The sequence below is a fragment of the Cygnus atratus genome, chromosome 19 (assembly GCF_013377495.2).
Source record: "Cygnus atratus isolate AKBS03 ecotype Queensland, Australia chromosome 19, CAtr_DNAZoo_HiC_assembly, whole genome shotgun sequence".
Taxonomy (NCBI): domain Eukaryota; kingdom Metazoa; phylum Chordata; class Aves; order Anseriformes; family Anatidae; genus Cygnus; species Cygnus atratus.
Window position 1 is genome coordinate 4,456,692 of NC_066380.1, and position 15,411 is coordinate 4,472,102.

Consider the following 15,411-nt stretch of genomic DNA (forward strand, 5'->3'; position numbering starts at 1 on the left):
CTAGCAGAAATAACAAGAAGCTCCCTCAGATTGGGCTGGAGCCTTGCCAAGCTTGTTAGCCTCCAAGAAAGCCACAGGACCAGGTCAGTCAGGAAAGAACAGAAATACGAGTTTGTTCAGATGCTTGCCCCCACCGCTTAGGCACGCCTTCACTGACCAGTGTTGCACTGCAAGAGGCATTACAGACCTCCTAAAGAGAAGGTCTTAATGATCTGCTTTGGAAGGTAAAATGCTCTAACTCCCTGCATAAACATGCCCTTACAAAATCCATGCAGTAACTCAGTCTAGGCAGTAGTGACGATCTAGATCTATTTCCAACTGAGATGCTTACATAATTAAACTAGGCTTAAGCCAGAACTAGCCCGGCCCATTTAACTTTTCTGATCACCACAGCACATGCAGCTGAGGGGCTGTTGATACACTGTTTAAAGGAGAGGAATTACTACATGGGACTAGCAGTTCAGGGCAGTAGTTCTAAGGAAATAACCTGCGCCGTACCACTCTGTGCAGTGCTATTCAATCATCTGCTTGAAGGCAAATGGAGAAGTCAGGCAGTGATTATGTGCAACCCAGTCTCGAACCCTCTCATTAACAGAGACCACTGAAACTTCATCTGGGGGTTTATTCTTTTTATGTACAGAAACCATGGTAGCAGTCCAGTACATCTTCAGCCCAGCTTAGTAGCCAGTTCTTTGGCCTTTGCCTTTTCAAGCTTGGCAATGCGAGCCACTGACTTTGGACCCAAGACGTTACCACCCCAGTGACGACGGATCTGCAAAGAAGTGAGAACAAGTTAGATACCTCTTACAGTCTCATACTTCATCACTCAACTGACTTGCTCAATTCCACTCCTTTATGCACAAGGGGAAGAGCTCCCATGATTAGGAACTCTTACAAATCTAAAGCAGTGAACTACACCATGGGGCAGCACAGAGATGTGACAGTTTAAAAATCTTTCCCCACCATCACGTAACTTCTGGACTTCAGGAATGGAATCGAGTCTAGCTGAAGTTGTTGACCTCTTGATACTCCTCACCCTGTGTTAGTTGCATTTGCTTTTAACTTGGTGACAGTGTTCACCTTCTGCCCCACCCTCAAGTAAGAATCTTGATACATCATAAAAAAATCTAGATACAACACACAAAACAGGCTTTATGCTGATCTCACTCAGAAACAGTCATCCGCATTTCACTGGGAAGCTGTTGGGGATGTTAACAGTATGAACTGAAAGACGAGGCTAGCAACAGAGAATCTTACCTCATCGTATCTGTCATTGTAGTTGGTCTTGACAGCTTCAACCAGCTTTGCAAGGGCTCCCTTATCCTCCCTGTTGGTGACAGGTTAAATTCCTATGCAGCATCCATTTAATGTCCTCTCTAAGTCTTTTGTCTCAGAATTAAACAGCTTGGAATACCAACGTTTTTCAGGTTAAGCATAGCATCATTTACAAAAGGTTAATCACTCAAACCATCAAAGCTGTAAGAACTCTCAATGCTTAGACTGTAATTCTGTTTCCAGATCTCAGTTAAGAGTAAGCCATCCGTTTTAGTAAACCAAAGTAACGTACAGCTTCAGCATCTGACAGACTGCTACATACAAGATGTCCTCTATGTTAGAGAGGTAGTCCATGCAAGCTGTTTTTTCAGTTTTCCTTCTTTAAACTAGAGAAGCTCAAGTTTGGTATCTATCAGCCCTATAGTCTGTGCTTATGGGCGGTTTCTTTTCTCCACTACAGTGCATCAAGTCAGCACGCAGAATACTTACGGGTTAACCTGGGTGAAAGCAACACAGGTACAAGTTTTCCTGTGGACCAGTCGCCCCAGTCTGGCCTTGCTCTTGATTATGCAGTATGGCACTCCCATCTTGCGGCACAGAGCTGGCAAGAAGACCACCAGCTGAAAAGAGAGAGCGCTTTATCACTGAGGGGGAACAGCTTTTTATCCTCTCAGTTGGCCTGGGCTGTGGCAATTGCTCAGTGTTAAAAAGCTCGTTTTTGCTCTTCAGCGTTGATTCAGGTGAAGAAATTCATACATCATCGCAAGGGCCAAGCCTCAGCTTAATAAAACAACAACTAAGAACATGCATAAGCACTCCACTTGCGGTAAACAAGTTTTGATGTGTTTAACACAAAGGATGTTTGTCCCAAAATGCACTCTCACCCCAAATCCAGTTCTAACCTCAGCTCAAGTTACACAGGCTCTACCTTGTGCTACTGAGAATGCTTACCTCTATGGGGTCCACATCATGGGCAATCACTACAAGCTGCGCCTTCTTGTTCTCCACCAGAGTTGTGACAGTGTTAACACCTGAAAAACAAGTCAAAAACATTTGGTTTAGGTCAGTCTTTTTTCAGGGCTTTCACATAAGCTTCATACAACCCGCTGTTTCCATAGCACACCATTAAGAAAATTGTGAAAACTTCCACATCCTTTCAGTAACACAGAGAAGCAGTTCCATGGACAATTTGCTAAAGCTCAGGGTTAAAAAGCTCGTCTATTTTGCTCTTCACTTTAAGTTCAGGTGAAGAAATTCACACATCATTGCCATAGCATGTCCAATTCTGTATGGCTGGAGCAGAAGGCACCCCATTCCCACATATGCAAATAAGCAAGTTCATGTACGCTTACCCGCCCGGAGAACCGGTGGCCTCTTAGTTGGAGTATCTCCCTTTCCTGCAGCTTTCTGCTCAGCCCGAGCCAGCAGCCTCTGCTTCTTCTCTTGCTTAGTTTCTGGCCTGTATTTGTGCGCCAGCTTCAGAAGCTGCGTAGCTGGAAGAGAGCATGGACTAGTTAGCTGTGCAACCTGAAAATCTCAGCATTACTTTTTAAGGGACTCAAGTGCATCAGCGATCTTGGTGGTTGTCATCAAGTGTATTTAGACAGCAAGTTAGCATCATTTGCACAATGCGGGGCAGAGCTAGCAGAGTGCCTCCAGAGCCCATATTTACCTCTGTGCACCTTTATTGGCAACGTGAGCTCCTTTAATGCTCGAGTGGGAAAGCGCCTGCAACTCACAGCAACTACAGTTAAAGGTGGTGCACTTTTTCCTCTAAAGCAAGCAACTTGTTTGACAACATCTACAAGGGTTACTTGTTTAGGTTTAAAATTTCTTACATAGACACCATCACCTGAAAAAGACTATTCACTCATGCACAGAAGCCCCTGAAGTATTTTTTTTTTCCCCCTATATAGATATAGATATATATATATATATATCAGGGTCAGCTTGCAGGATGTTAGCTTTCCCTCCAAAGCCTGCACTGAGAAAGATTTCTCAACCTATCTGATGCAGTCAAAGAACCCTACATGTTCTCCATCAAGCTAGAAGAATAGTCTCCGATGGAAACACAGTTAGGACAACTCTGAGTTTGCATCCCTAAGTAGGAGCTCCAGTATTTTCTACTCCCTTTTCAAAGCACATAGCAGCCACAAAATTTTGGTCAGCAAATTCATAAGACACCTTGTTGTTCCTCTTATCACAGTCATTATTAAAGCCTCCCTAAAGTGCTTCCAGCAATACTGCAGCTTACCTTTAAGTCTTATTTTGGTTTCTTTCCTGACACACAACCCCCTGAAGACCCAAGTCAAGAGAATTTTGTGGGGCATACCCTTACCTGTTTGGCGGTCCAAAGCCTGAGTGAACTGGTTAATTGCAGGAGGCACCTTCAAGCGCTTGTACAGAATGGACCTCTGGCGCTGGAGTCTGATGTAGCGGGGCCATTTCACAAAGCGTGTGAGATCACGCTTAGGCTGGATATCCTGTCCTAGAAATAGAGGCTTTAACTCACAGCCATTCCAGACCACACAGCAGCAGTACGGAACAGGCAGGAGTGCATCAGCGATCTTGGTGGTTATGTACGTCAGCACAACCATTCAGACAACAAATACTTTTTTACATCATCTGCACACAGCATAAAAATGGTACTACGTAAACCTGACTTAGATGACTGCATCCCATGTAAAAGGGCAAGATTCACCACAACAGGAAGATGTAATGCATCTTTGCAGCATGGAAAATCTAGCAAGGTATCCATAGACACCTGCAAATATCCAGTAAAATACAGCTCTACCACTGATAGTAGAGCAACTGCCTGTATTTCCTTCTCCACTCTACAGTTTTATTGCAAAACAATTCAGCGTTATTTACATGCCTGTTAATAAACATTTTTTGAAGTAGCCAAAAAATATCCCCTTACTCACCGATGCCAAAGTTCTTGGGCCTCTTCTCAAAGAGGGGATTGACGACCTTCTTGGCCTCCTGCTTCTTGACTACAGCAGGGGCAGGTGCCACCTTCTTACCCTTGGCCTTTTTTCCCTTCGGCTACAAATAGAAAATAAGCAAGTTTTTTTTTTTTTGCCTGAACTACCTGGTGCACTTTAAGAGCTTACAGCCCACCTCAGAAATACCTATTTCCAGGCATTTATCCAGCCAGGCAAGACGCCTCGCTCTTCACAAGCCCAAACCCTTCGATAAAGCTTAAAAACGTTAACGAGGCTCCCCCCTGCCGGGAGCGGCCTCCAGCCGGGAAACGCTGCGGCCTGCCCGGGCCGCCCCGCTCCGCCGCTCGGCTCCTCGGCCCCGCAGCCCGCCATCCGCCGCCACAAGCCCATGCCGAACCCTTTCCGCATCCCCCCCGGGCTGCCGAGCACCCGCGGCGCCTCCTCAGCGGGTGGATGGTGGTGGATGGCAGCGGATAACGGTCCCCCCCCCGCCATCCCCGCGCCGGCCGCCGCTCACCATCTTGGAGGCAGGAGGAGAGGGGAGGGTGGGGCGCGCCGCGGGATTTCTGCGCCCTGCGAAGTCTCGCGAGAGGACGGGAGGGGCTGGGAGGGGCGGCAGGGGGCAGGGGGCAGGAGCGGGTTTCTGTCATGGCGCAGCAGCGGGTGCTGCCGCAGAGCAAGGAGACCCTGCTGCAGTCGTACAACAAGCGCCTCAAGGACGATGTCAAATCCATCATGGACAACTTCACCGAGATCATCAAGACTGCTAAGGTGGGAGGAGAGAGGGGAGAGCCCGGGGGGTGGCCCCGGGGGACCCCTTTCCCCCCCCCGAGGGACCCCTTTCCCCCCCGAGGAACCCCTTTTCCCCCCGAGGGAGCAGGGTCCCCTCTCGGGGTGGGTGGCTCTCAGTTCCCCCTCCTGCCCTGGGGCAGCCTAAAGGGGCTGCTGAGTGAGGGCAGCCGCTGAGGGGATGGGGCGGGCTGACAGAGGTGGGCAGTGGGCGACCCAAAGGCAGCCCTAGGGGTTGCAGGTGTAGGCTGAACTGGGCTGAAACGAAATTCCGTCCAGTGTGGCGGTTGTGTCAGGGTTTTGGTGTGTGAAGGTGGAATTGTGTGCTTTTTTTTGCTTAGATTGAGGATGAAACTCAAGTCTCTCGAGCAACGCAGGGTGAACAAGATAACTATGAGATGCATGTCAGAGCTGCAAACATTGTAAGTAGCACTCTCATACTCAAATCGTTGGGCAGCGCGTCCTTCAGGAGTGGTTTGGTTCATTAGTGTATTCAGAGCAGCCTTTATAGCACTTGCAAGGACTGCTGCTGAAAGAGTAACCTGGTATTTGGGGTGGCTGTGGGGTAAAGTCCTCCTCTGGGGATAAAGCATGGTTGCCAGCTACAGACTTCTGTCAGAATCCTCACCTAATGCGGGAGCTTCATCTTAATTGGGGCTTGGGCTGCAGGAGCAGCTTGGGAGACCTTGTTCTAGAATTGGAGCGAGCACTTTTTTAATATACTAATGCTACACGATTTTTCTCCCTGCTACGAGGTCCGAGCTGGTGAGTCCCTGATGAAACTTGTGTCTGACTTGAAGCAGTTCTTGATCCTCAATGATTTCCCCTCTGTGAATGAAGCTATCAACCAGCGCAACCAGCAGCTGAGGAGCTTGCAGGAGGAGTGTGACAAGAAGCTGATTGCACTACGGGATGAGATCTCCATTGACCTGTACGAGCTAGAAGAAGAATATTACTCTTCCAGGTACAAATAGGGCAGTGGACTTCTCCTTAGTGACTCCACCCCTTCTGGGGGAGTTAGTCCAGACAAACAAGTAGTCCTTAGCGTATAGGTCTTGAGAATGTTCCCAACAAAATTTTATTCCTATTTATAATTCGGTCAGACTTTCAGCAACTTAAAACAACTGCCATTTCCTTGCGGATATCCTACAGGGTATAAATGTCTTGGTGAAGGAGATATTCACAGCATCTAGGTGCCTGCTTCAGTTGGCTAGATTTGACAGATAATTTGCATAGGATCCTTTGCAATCATTGTAAAAGGAGATGAATTTCCTTGGGGGACATAGGCTTCTGTCTCAATATCCCTCTGTAGGAACTTTTATCTCTCCTTAGAGAGCATAGCTTGCTGAGCTGGGTCCTAATGTTAGATGAGATTAACACGTCCCCCATCCTTGTGGTGAGTTCTTTCACAAGTGACCTGGTAACACAGTGTGCCTTTTCTCTTGTAGTCCACTGCTCCAGTTGCCTGGAGTCCTGTTGAGGTGAACATTTGAAATGAGCAAAAAAGACATGCTCAGTTTCATTGGATTATGAAGTATTGTGATAGGATTTTTTATGAAAGATTTATAACTCATTTGTTTGTGGAATTTTTAAGATTTTAAAAACACTTTTACTTAGAAAACAGGTTTTAGAGAATTTAGGCACTTTATTTTTTTAATTTTTTTGTGTCATGCACTCCAGCACTTGTAAATGAAAGCAGGAGAAAACAAATGAGAACCTGATTATGTTGGCTGCACTGTCCAAACCAAGTGAAATCAGTGCAATAGTGGTGCGAATTCTAAACAAAAACTTTTCTAAATCTTACACAAAATTTTCATGACCAGGTTTTCCATTTTTGTCTCTTCCCTCTTTCTAAAATTTCTGAGTGTCTGTAACCCCAGATAAGTTAACTAAAACCATAATTGCTCAGTATCTTTGGAAGTTAGGCCATTGTTTATGGGTAATATAAATATTTTAACACTAAAATGATGCGACATAGTTTAGAAACTGCTACGATGCTTTAAGAAAACTTGAGGTAAAGTTTGGAGTCGTTTTTTTAAACTTTACTCAGTTTTTGGGAGGGGTGGCAAGGGGTCCTAGAAACGTCTCGGAAAGGAAGAGCGATGATCACAGACCTAAGCACTACTCCTGGCCCTAATGGGTCAGGGATGTATCCACTGCATAGACTGCACGCAGCACAGCGTGGGCTGCACCAGGGTGACCCAGTGTGGGGCGGCAGCGCCTCGTGTGCCAGAGGAGCTTCTCTCCCACTGCCACCAGGCTGCCGTGGCTGTGTGTCAGTGGTTTTCCCTCTTGGGCTAGGGGGCTCTGACCATGCTGGCGTGGTCTCTTACCTGCCTGGTACAAGATGCCGTGTAAAGCAACCCTTTGTAACAGAGCTAACATCTAAACACAAATGGTTTTCTTTCCTGGTACACTAAATGGATCTGCCTTCACGTTCTTTCTTGTAAGAGTGGTCATGAGGTGAGGAAGCTCAGCTAGGGTACAGAGCTATGATCCCTCCACCGAAACCTCATCTCATATAGCACTTAATCATTGCTTTTAGCACTTAACTCCCTTCTTGTGCTCTTTCCTGCCTTTTTCTGCACCAAAGAAATTGTGTGTGTAAATACAGAAGCAGTGATTTATTCAAAGTCCTTTTATAATTATAATATTAAGATATTTTTAATGAAATTTTATTGTCTAATGTGGGAAAGCATTTCTGTTATGTCACATAGCCTTAGAGCGTTATACTCATGTTTAAATGGCTGTGAATGTAAAAGGTGGCCTGCCCACCAACAGGACGTTCTGTGCTGACCTGGGAGCCCAGCTGGGGTTTCCCGTCTGTACTCCGTTACTTTCTCCTGGGGCTTGATCCCACAGGATTTATAAAGAGGCGCACAGTCCTCTGAGGACAGGACGTGGGTTCCAGACAGCTGTCCTGCCAAACTGTTCTCCAGCGCCCCGGTTACCCTGAAGTTCAGGGGCGAGTTAGTTTTAGGTTGTCCCTCCAGGGAGGCTGTAGAAAAGTGAGCTTCCTGACAGCTGTGAAAAGCCTGTTAGAGGGAGCATGTCCCGCCCAGGAACTGTCGCTGCCTTTCTTTTGTGCTAACAGCGCTGGGAGGCAGCCCCTTGCACCACAGCCGGTACCCAGTAGGATGTGCCTCGGCTGTAGGGTTGGGCTTCCTTGCGAAGCTTTTCGTGTGCACGTAGGGGATTTGATGAGGGGACCTGAAAGCAGGTCGATGAGACTGAAGCTGAGAAGGGAGCTCTGAGGGGGGGCTCTGCTTTCAGTCCCTGTGTTTGGGCAGTTTCCTGGAGCTGTTCCTTTGTGCACAGACCTGGCTGTGTGCCCCGGGGGGAGCAGCGAAGTCTCTTTCATGCACTAAGAAGCCTTCAGCCAAAGGACAGGATAGGACTTTGGGTGGTGCTGCTGTGGGCCGTGCAGCTGCTGCTCATCCACTCGGCCTTTCAAGGAGCGGGACGTGAGAGGTAAACGTTAGGCTTTTGGAACTGTTCTGACTGGGGCAGCAGCAGGAGCAGCTACACGTTGATGCAGCTAACATTTTCTTAGTAACTGACCTACCAGGACAGGTGTGGTGGATGCCGTGGTCAGGTTCTCCTTGGAAACCACGGCTTGAGGTTTAAGACTGACAGAAAAGGGACCGTCGCTCTGGGTCGGTCCCAAAGGTTTTCACTAAGTGAACCCAGAGCTGCTTGGTGTTGGGGACTCGAGGGCAGGGTGATGCTGCTCCAGCAATAGGAATCTGCCGAGGGGTTTAACAAAGGCCCTGGGTATCAAACCTGGATCCACTGCCTTCCCACTCCTTCTGCAACACCAGCTGGGTGATGCTGCCAGAAAAAAGCTCAAATGTTAGGTGCTTGCAGCTAGTGCTTTGTGCGCTTATTCTCCAAAGCAGTAACTCCAAGTCCAGCTTGCCTTCTGTCATCCTAAACCCAAAACTTGTGTTTATGTTCCATTGCTCCCTCCGCTGAGATCACAGGAGCTGTCTTGAGGGTGGACTTAGCCCTCAACATGTTTCGTGTTTGTGCAATTTGAAGTGTCTCGTATTTCTGCACTTAAACTATTTCCCAAAGCATCTATTCAAGTCCATACATTAAAAATGTAAATAAAGCTACAACGACAAAATCACTGGACCCACTGGGTTTGTTTTACTCTGATCGCAAGCTGCTTTTTGCTCCAGCACTCACTTTGTCTTGGGTGTCTCTTGTGTGTGCAGCTCCTTCCTCTCTTTGGAATTTTTTCTGTTTTTGTTCCAGTTTTTTCCATCACTTTATTTTTTAGTTTTGCCCTTCCACGTCGTGTCTTCCTTGTAGCTCAGGCAAGAATTAGCCGGTCGTTTACTTTCCCATGCTGCTGATTCATCTGACTGTAGCCTAGCAGTTAAATCCAGCAAGCTGCTTTGTAAGAACTGTTAACTCTGGTACTGCTGAAACCTGTAGAAGCTGACAGCACTTTATAGGCTGGGGAGTGTCAAAAGAAGACAGAGACCTGCTGTGGAGCGTTTTACTGGAGGGGCAAGGAGGCAAATAGACTGGAGTTTAGAGCATGGTTGAGATTTTTCTCCCTCACATAGGCTGCAATCAGACTCCAAGAGAAATGGGTATGGATGAGGGCTTTGCCTCGCTCAAGAACTCCCATCTTTGGGGCGTCAGAACTTCTGCCCAGATCTTTCTAGGGACTCGTAGTGTCTGGATGAGAACTGAGCCTCCGCTTCAGTTTGTAGCAACAGCTTTGTCTCTGAAATTTCCCTGATCCTTCCCAGGCCCATGAGATTCAACACCAGCCCCTGAGGGGTGTGTTAGGAAAGGCCACTGCCACGAGACTTGTGATGAATTTGTGAACACAGACCTTACATCCATGAACATTTTTTTGCCATTTTCTTAATGCTTTGCTTCTGTCTTGCTTTTCCTCCCTCCCCTTCCCTCCCTCCCCTCCTTTCTTATTGCACCTGCTGCCTCTCCTTACTGGGGTTGTTTGTTCTGGAAAGCTACAGTCTCTGTGACAGCAATGATCTACCGCTGTGCGAAGCCTACTGGAGACAAGATTTTGCCACGCTGTCCCCCGAAAGCCTCTCCATGCCTCTGACAACTGCCACAGCAGAGCAGAGCGTTGCTACCTCTCAGAGCTCGACCCCATCGCACCCTCACGTGAACGGGCATGGGGCGGGCCCGACGGAGCACTCCTGAAGAGGATTCCCTGCTGCTGACCACGTTCTTCCTGGTGGCGCTGAGCTGCTGGAAGTCTTCCACCTGCTGTACTGAGCGAGCATCTCCTGCTGTCAGGAGAATGCACTGGGGCTGTGACTGCAGGATTCTGCGCACTGGACAGCCACAGTGCTTTCTCCATGCCTGGGACACTGCCACGAGTGTTCCTCGCGCTTAAGAGAAAGTGATAAGTAAATACCAGGCTGATTGTTCTAACAAATTAGAGTTAGGTGTGCTTTTCCGTGACAGTTACGTGTAGAGTTTGTTAGAAATCCAGAATTTATTTCCATGTGAATCTCACAGTAAGTACATGTTAGAGTGCTGGGAGCTGAACTTGTTAGGGCTAGGAAACTCGAGCCAAGTCTGGCAGTAGGGAGTGTTTCGGGGGCTTTACGCTGTTCCCAAGGTTACTGACATTCTGGCTGCTTCAAAGCTTTCTCAGGATGCCATCACACAACTTCTGTTCTACTTAGAACAGAGTCTTAAGAATCTTCTAGTGTTTTTACTCAGCATTCTTCACCGTCAAAATGCTTCACAAACTTGAACTTTTTGCTAGGAATCCTTTAGGAGGAGGCTCTCTAGGAGGCCTGTGTTGACGAGCAGTATTCTGCCTTTTGGAAAGAAAAGGGCAAACTGAGAATGAGACTGAGGTATTAAATGATGTGACTCGCTTGAGGCTGTAGATAGAAGCAGGAGCACGCTCCTGTTAGTCTGATTCCTTGTTCTGCTATTTACACAGCAGCTTTCAATTAATGTAGCGTGAGCTAGCACAAAGCTAGCATTTATGTTGGTGATAGTTTCTTTACTTAAATCTTGAGCCAAGTGAGGCCTGTGGAGCCTAGAGGGTGGGTGACTCCGTTACAGTTTCCTTCCAAAGAAACAGTTTTGGTGCTTTGTTGGGCAGCTGGGCGCTTGTGCCCGCTGTGGTTGTTGAGAGGTGGCTCTGACTGCGCGGTCAAAGGGGGATGGAGTTGAGCTGGAATACCGCCATGACGGCCGCGGAGCTGGTGCATTCAGAACAGCGTAGCAGAGCTTCCCCAGCATTGCGCTGTACCGTCCTGTTTCTTCGGGTGCGAGTTTTGGTTTACTTCATGTTCTCTTCCTTCCATTCCATTTATTTTTTGTAACTGGGTGGTTTAATAAAATAACTCTTTTGTATAATTTTTTTTTTCAAGCGTGTGTTTTCAGCCACAACCTTCTGTGACAACATGACACCATTAAGCGCGGGCGTTCTTTAGGACGAGCGTTCCCGGACGCGTTGTGCAGCAAACCCCTCCAGCTGCAGCCCCGTCCCTGACAGAAACTTGGGCGAGCTAATGGAGGAGCAGCTTTCTGCGGGCGTTGTGCTCTGTGTGTGCCAAAACTCGGAGCCAGAAGGGGCCCAGCGGTGCCCCCCGCGCCCCAGCCACCCCAAGCTCCGTGAGGGGGCCGCCAGCCCTGGGCCTAAGGGGGACGGGGACGGGGGGGGCTGCGGGTAGGCCCTGAGAGGAAGCCACAACCCGGAAGTGCCGCCGTTGCCATGGCAACCGCTCCTTGCTGCCGGCACTTCCTGCTGTGCGTGGTGGCGTCGCTTCCGGCGGGGCGGCAGCGGGAGGGGCACGCTGCCGGAGGTGGCATGGCCAGCCTGGCCGCCCAGGACTGCTACCTGCAGGGCCTGGCCAGGAAGGTCGGCGTGCGCCACGGCCCCGAGCCGCGGAAGAGGAAGTTGGGTGAGGGACGGGTGGTTTGGGAGGGACGTGGCGGCGCCGCGGGGCGGGTTGCGGGGAGCGGGGCTCGGCCGTCAGGCGCTGCGCGGGCCGGGGGAGCTGGCTTGGGGCTGGTCCCTGAGCAGGGCCCGTGTGGTGGAGCGGGGGGGGGTTCTGAGCACCTGTGGCGCGCGCCGCTCTGCGAGTCGTTGGTCTCCCTTCACCCTCACGCGTGGTGCTTGGATGTGGGAAAACGGGGTTACTCCTAAAGTGGTCGACGCGGATGGCTCCGTGTAAATAAATCCTAAAATACGCCATTTTTCATGATTGAGTTACACCATTACAACGTTGGACACCGGGATTGCAACTACAGTCTTCCTTAATTATAGAATCATTAAGGCTGGAAAAGACCTTCAAGATCATCTGCTCCAACCATCAGTCTTTTCTTTCTTTTTTTTCTTTGCCTTCTAGTATCTAAGCCAGGTCAGGCAGAGAATGGTAGCAGACCGCCCAAAAAAAAGAGAAGGAAGTCCAAGAAGCAACCTGAGAAGACAAATGCTCCTTCAGCTAAACAGGGAGCCTCTAACGCCAGTAAACTTGCTACAGGACAGAAAGCAGCCCCTCGAGCCAACAAATCATCTTCACCAGGTGTTACGCACAACAAAAATGAGAGTTCAGGTACAGGTAAGAATAGCAGAGCTGTCTGTGGTCAGGTTAAAGTTGCCTGAGCTGAAGTGGCTGCATTTCGCTTGCTTCACACGTGTATAGCTTGGAAAGCATTTAAGAAATCCAGCTGCCTTGAAAGCGTTTTAGCTTATTCTGTGTGCAGAAACTTGTAATGTGGCCACTGGGTGGCTCTCTAGAATTACAAGCACTTCGTAGGAATTGCAGGGGGGTTTTATGTACTTGGTAGCTTCTGGGTATTATCGCATGGATACAGTCTGTATCATCCTATGCCTGCTTCCCATTATGAATCTGAAACAGCTGAATGGAGAGATGCAGTCGGCATCTTTATTTCCACGAGCCTGGTATTTTTATCCCTTCTTGTTTGGGAGCTACAGGGCATGCCAAGCTACTCAGGGCTGGCAGCGTTGAGTGATGATGTAGATGGAAAAAGGAGAATTCTAAATAAACCAATAAGGTGGACACTCTTGTTTTCATTAGACTCTATGAATGGAAGAAAGGAAATTCCAGAGAGTTCTCACAGGTTTTTTCCCTAGCCATAGAAAATAGTTTTGTTTAGCTTGCGTTGTTTTTCCAGTATTTTTATTTTCTGCCTCTTATTTTCAGGTGGAAAAAGTGAACTCGATTCCACTTCTTTTTCTGCAATAAATCTCTTGCGTCAGAGACTTCATGAGAAGATTAAAGAAGCTTCTGGACGAGTATGAGAACTCTAATATGTACCCTTATGTGTGTGTGTGCAGTATGAATTCTCCCTGGGCTACCATGGCACTTGGGGATGAGGTTTAGGGTTTGAGGTAATTCCGTTCCTTAAGGAAGTGCCTGTAAGTGTTGCTGGGAGTCCTGCTTGTATTCTGGGGTCCTGAAAAACACATGAAAAGGTAGCACTTAGCTTGGAGCAGCGCATGCCTCTGGTTATATTTGAAGAAGAAAAGGCACTAAGTCTGCAAGGAACACAGCTATAGGATGCTCAGAGGGAGTAAAGGTTTTGAAATGCATGTACTATGTTTATTATCTCTAAAAGCTGAGCCCACAGCATCTTAAGTACTGCTTTTTTAACAAGAGGTTTGAAATACATCCCACTTCCAGCTTCGTATTGTCCCTGTAAGGCTCCTGATTCATGTCCATCCTTCTTCTTAGGATGATGCCAAAGAATTACCCCCTTCTGTTCTGGAGAAGAGGCGGCGAAGAAAGTATGAGAAGGAGAGAAAGAAGCGCCGAAGAAAGGAGTTGAAGATGAAGGCAAAAATGGAGAAGAAGCAAACTGAGGATGTGCCTGTAGAGCCACAGAGCAAAAAGGAAGAGAGTACAGCTGAGATTGTCTTTAACAGGGTTGAAGTCCATGAAGAGAATGATTTGAACAAGATCCAGAAGAAGAAAGAGAAGAGGAAAGGAGTGAAAGGTAAAATCACTCCCCTGACAGGCAGAAACTATAAGCAGCTGCTGACCAGGCTGGAGGCTAGGAAGAATAAGTTGGAGGAGCTCAAGGATAAGGACCAGAAGAAAGCTCAGGAGCTAGAGAACAAGATGAAATGGACAAACCTTCTCTATAAGGCAGAAGGAGTCAAGATTCGTGACGATGAGGAGCGTCTGAAGGAAGCTCTGAAGCATAAGGAGAAGCGCAAAGCACAACGCCAAAAGCAGTGGGAGAAGCGGACAGAAAAAGTGGTAGAAAGAATGCAACAGCGGCAGGAAAAGCGCCGCAAGAACATTCAGAAGAAGAAGAAAGAGAAGATAGAGCACAAAAAAGCCAAGGCCCGGAAGAAAGGTCGCGTTCTGCCAGAGGACTTGAAAAAAGCCGGCCTGTAGTGGGTGAGAGGCAGCTAGCGCTTGCAGCCTGGCCATGGGAGTTGTGGTGAAGGGCTGCTTGTGGGGTTTTCATAACGAGCTTTTGCAGAATGGTTTCGGTGTGTCTGCCTGACGCTGGTTGCGCTGCGGGTGCCCAAACCGGAGCTGGGGTTTGGAGGAGGCGGTGTCTGAGGAACCAGCCTGCGTGCCAGTCAGTGCCGTGGCTACCCGAGTCAAATAAAAACAAACAAACAAACTCGTGTGTGTCTGTTAATTAGTTGTCCTGTCCTGTGGAGACACTTTCAGATGGGGTTTGATTTAATTATTTTCCTGAAAAAGCACGTCGGCCTCCCTTCCCTCTGGGGAGAGGCGCCCTGTGAGGGGCTGCGGCCCGCTCCTGACTGGGCTGGCGGCCATGTTGCTGCGCTGCCATGGCAACGGGGCCTGCTGCTCCTTCCCTCCTACTGCCAGCGCACGGAGCAGCCAGGGAAGGAGCAAGGAGCTGCCAGGCTGCTCCGTGAGCGGAGGCTGGAGCTGCGGGACAGGCGGGTGGATCTGCTGCCGGGAGCGCTGGGGCCCAGAGGGTCGCTCTCCTCCCTGCTAAATCCGAGCGCTGGCCCCATGCAGCCGGTGGGGGCTGCGCGCCTCGTTCCCCACGGTGAAGTCTACACACAGATCTTTGAAGATCAGGTAAAGAATAGCAAAAGAAAGAGACAGGCAAAATCTGAGCGTTCTCTTGCTTGGTTTGTTGGTTTCTAAAGTGTTGGTGGGGAACCAGAGGTGAATGTCAGCCTTGCTGGTTTTGTTTGCTTTAGCAGAAAATAGTTGTCGTCTTCAGCACGTCCTTCCTGGTGCATCTGAGTGTTCGTGTGTCTCCACTGGATATCAGGACATATTAACTAAAGGCAGAATCATAATCATAGCACAACATTAAAAGACAAGGCCTAGTAAGCCAGACGGGTTTTTCTGACTCAGTTATTGACTTTCCTTTTAACCATTCTCCAGCCACACGATTCAGTTTGCTCCAATTTTCCCCTGAG

General features: G+C 48.5%; 3 protein-coding genes and 4 non-coding genes across 10 annotated transcripts; 2 read left to right on the forward strand and 5 right to left on the reverse strand.

Moving 5' to 3' along the window:
• Positions 1 to 602: 602 nt before the first annotated feature.
• RPL7A (ribosomal protein L7a) lies at positions 603 to 4,824 on the reverse strand. Its single transcript, XM_035555235.2, has 8 exons — positions 4,738 to 4,824; positions 4,200 to 4,320; positions 3,614 to 3,763; positions 2,628 to 2,768; positions 2,227 to 2,306; positions 1,765 to 1,895; positions 1,258 to 1,327; positions 603 to 772 (listed from the first exon to the last, which is right to left on the reverse strand). The coding sequence occupies exons 1-8, from the start codon at positions 4,738 to 4,740 to the stop codon at positions 668 to 670; spliced, it is 801 nt and encodes a 266-aa protein (XP_035411128.1). The 5' UTR covers positions 4,741 to 4,824; the 3' UTR covers positions 603 to 667.
• LOC118252344 (small nucleolar RNA SNORD36) lies at positions 1,968 to 2,041 on the reverse strand. Its single transcript, XR_004780112.1, has one exon. It is a non-coding gene; the product is annotated as a small nucleolar RNA SNORD36 (small nucleolar RNA).
• Positions 2,470 to 2,546, reverse strand: LOC118252349 (small nucleolar RNA SNORD36). Its single transcript, XR_004780117.1, has one exon. It is a non-coding gene; the product is annotated as a small nucleolar RNA SNORD36 (small nucleolar RNA).
• On the reverse strand, positions 2,839 to 2,901 carry LOC118252351 (small nucleolar RNA SNORD24). Its single transcript, XR_004780119.1, has one exon. It is a non-coding gene; the product is annotated as a small nucleolar RNA SNORD24 (small nucleolar RNA).
• Positions 3,831 to 3,905, reverse strand: LOC118252350 (small nucleolar RNA SNORD24). Its single transcript, XR_004780118.1, has one exon. It is a non-coding gene; the product is annotated as a small nucleolar RNA SNORD24 (small nucleolar RNA).
• MED22 (mediator complex subunit 22) lies at positions 4,814 to 11,378 on the forward strand. Of its 3 annotated transcripts, none has more exons than XM_035555236.2 (4): positions 4,814 to 4,991; positions 5,351 to 5,431; positions 5,765 to 5,973; positions 10,001 to 11,378. In XM_035555236.2, exons 1-4 carry the CDS (start codon positions 4,869 to 4,871, stop codon positions 10,197 to 10,199), a joined length of 612 nt encoding a protein of 203 aa, XP_035411129.1. In that variant the 5' UTR covers positions 4,814 to 4,868; the 3' UTR covers positions 10,200 to 11,378. The 3 variants fall into 3 exon arrangements, with proteins under 3 accessions (XP_035411129.1, XP_035411131.1, XP_035411132.1); XM_035555238.2 differs by having other exon boundaries at positions 4,816 to 4,991; positions 10,007 to 11,378; XM_035555239.2 differs by lacking the exon at positions 10,001 to 11,378 and adding an exon at positions 8,328 to 9,146 and having other exon boundaries at positions 4,818 to 4,991.
• A 386-nt stretch (positions 11,379 to 11,764) lies between these two features.
• Positions 11,765 to 14,627, forward strand: SURF6 (surfeit 6). Of its 2 annotated transcripts, none has more exons than XM_035555228.2 (4): positions 11,765 to 11,926; positions 12,374 to 12,586; positions 13,193 to 13,284; positions 13,724 to 14,627. In XM_035555228.2, the coding sequence occupies exons 1-4, from the start codon at positions 11,833 to 11,835 to the stop codon at positions 14,390 to 14,392; spliced, it is 1,068 nt and encodes a 355-aa protein (XP_035411121.1). In that variant the 5' UTR covers positions 11,765 to 11,832; the 3' UTR covers positions 14,393 to 14,627. The 2 variants fall into 2 exon arrangements, with proteins under 2 accessions (XP_035411121.1, XP_035411123.1); XM_035555230.2 differs by having other exon boundaries at positions 12,374 to 12,580.
• Positions 14,628 to 15,411: the final 784 nt, after the last annotated feature.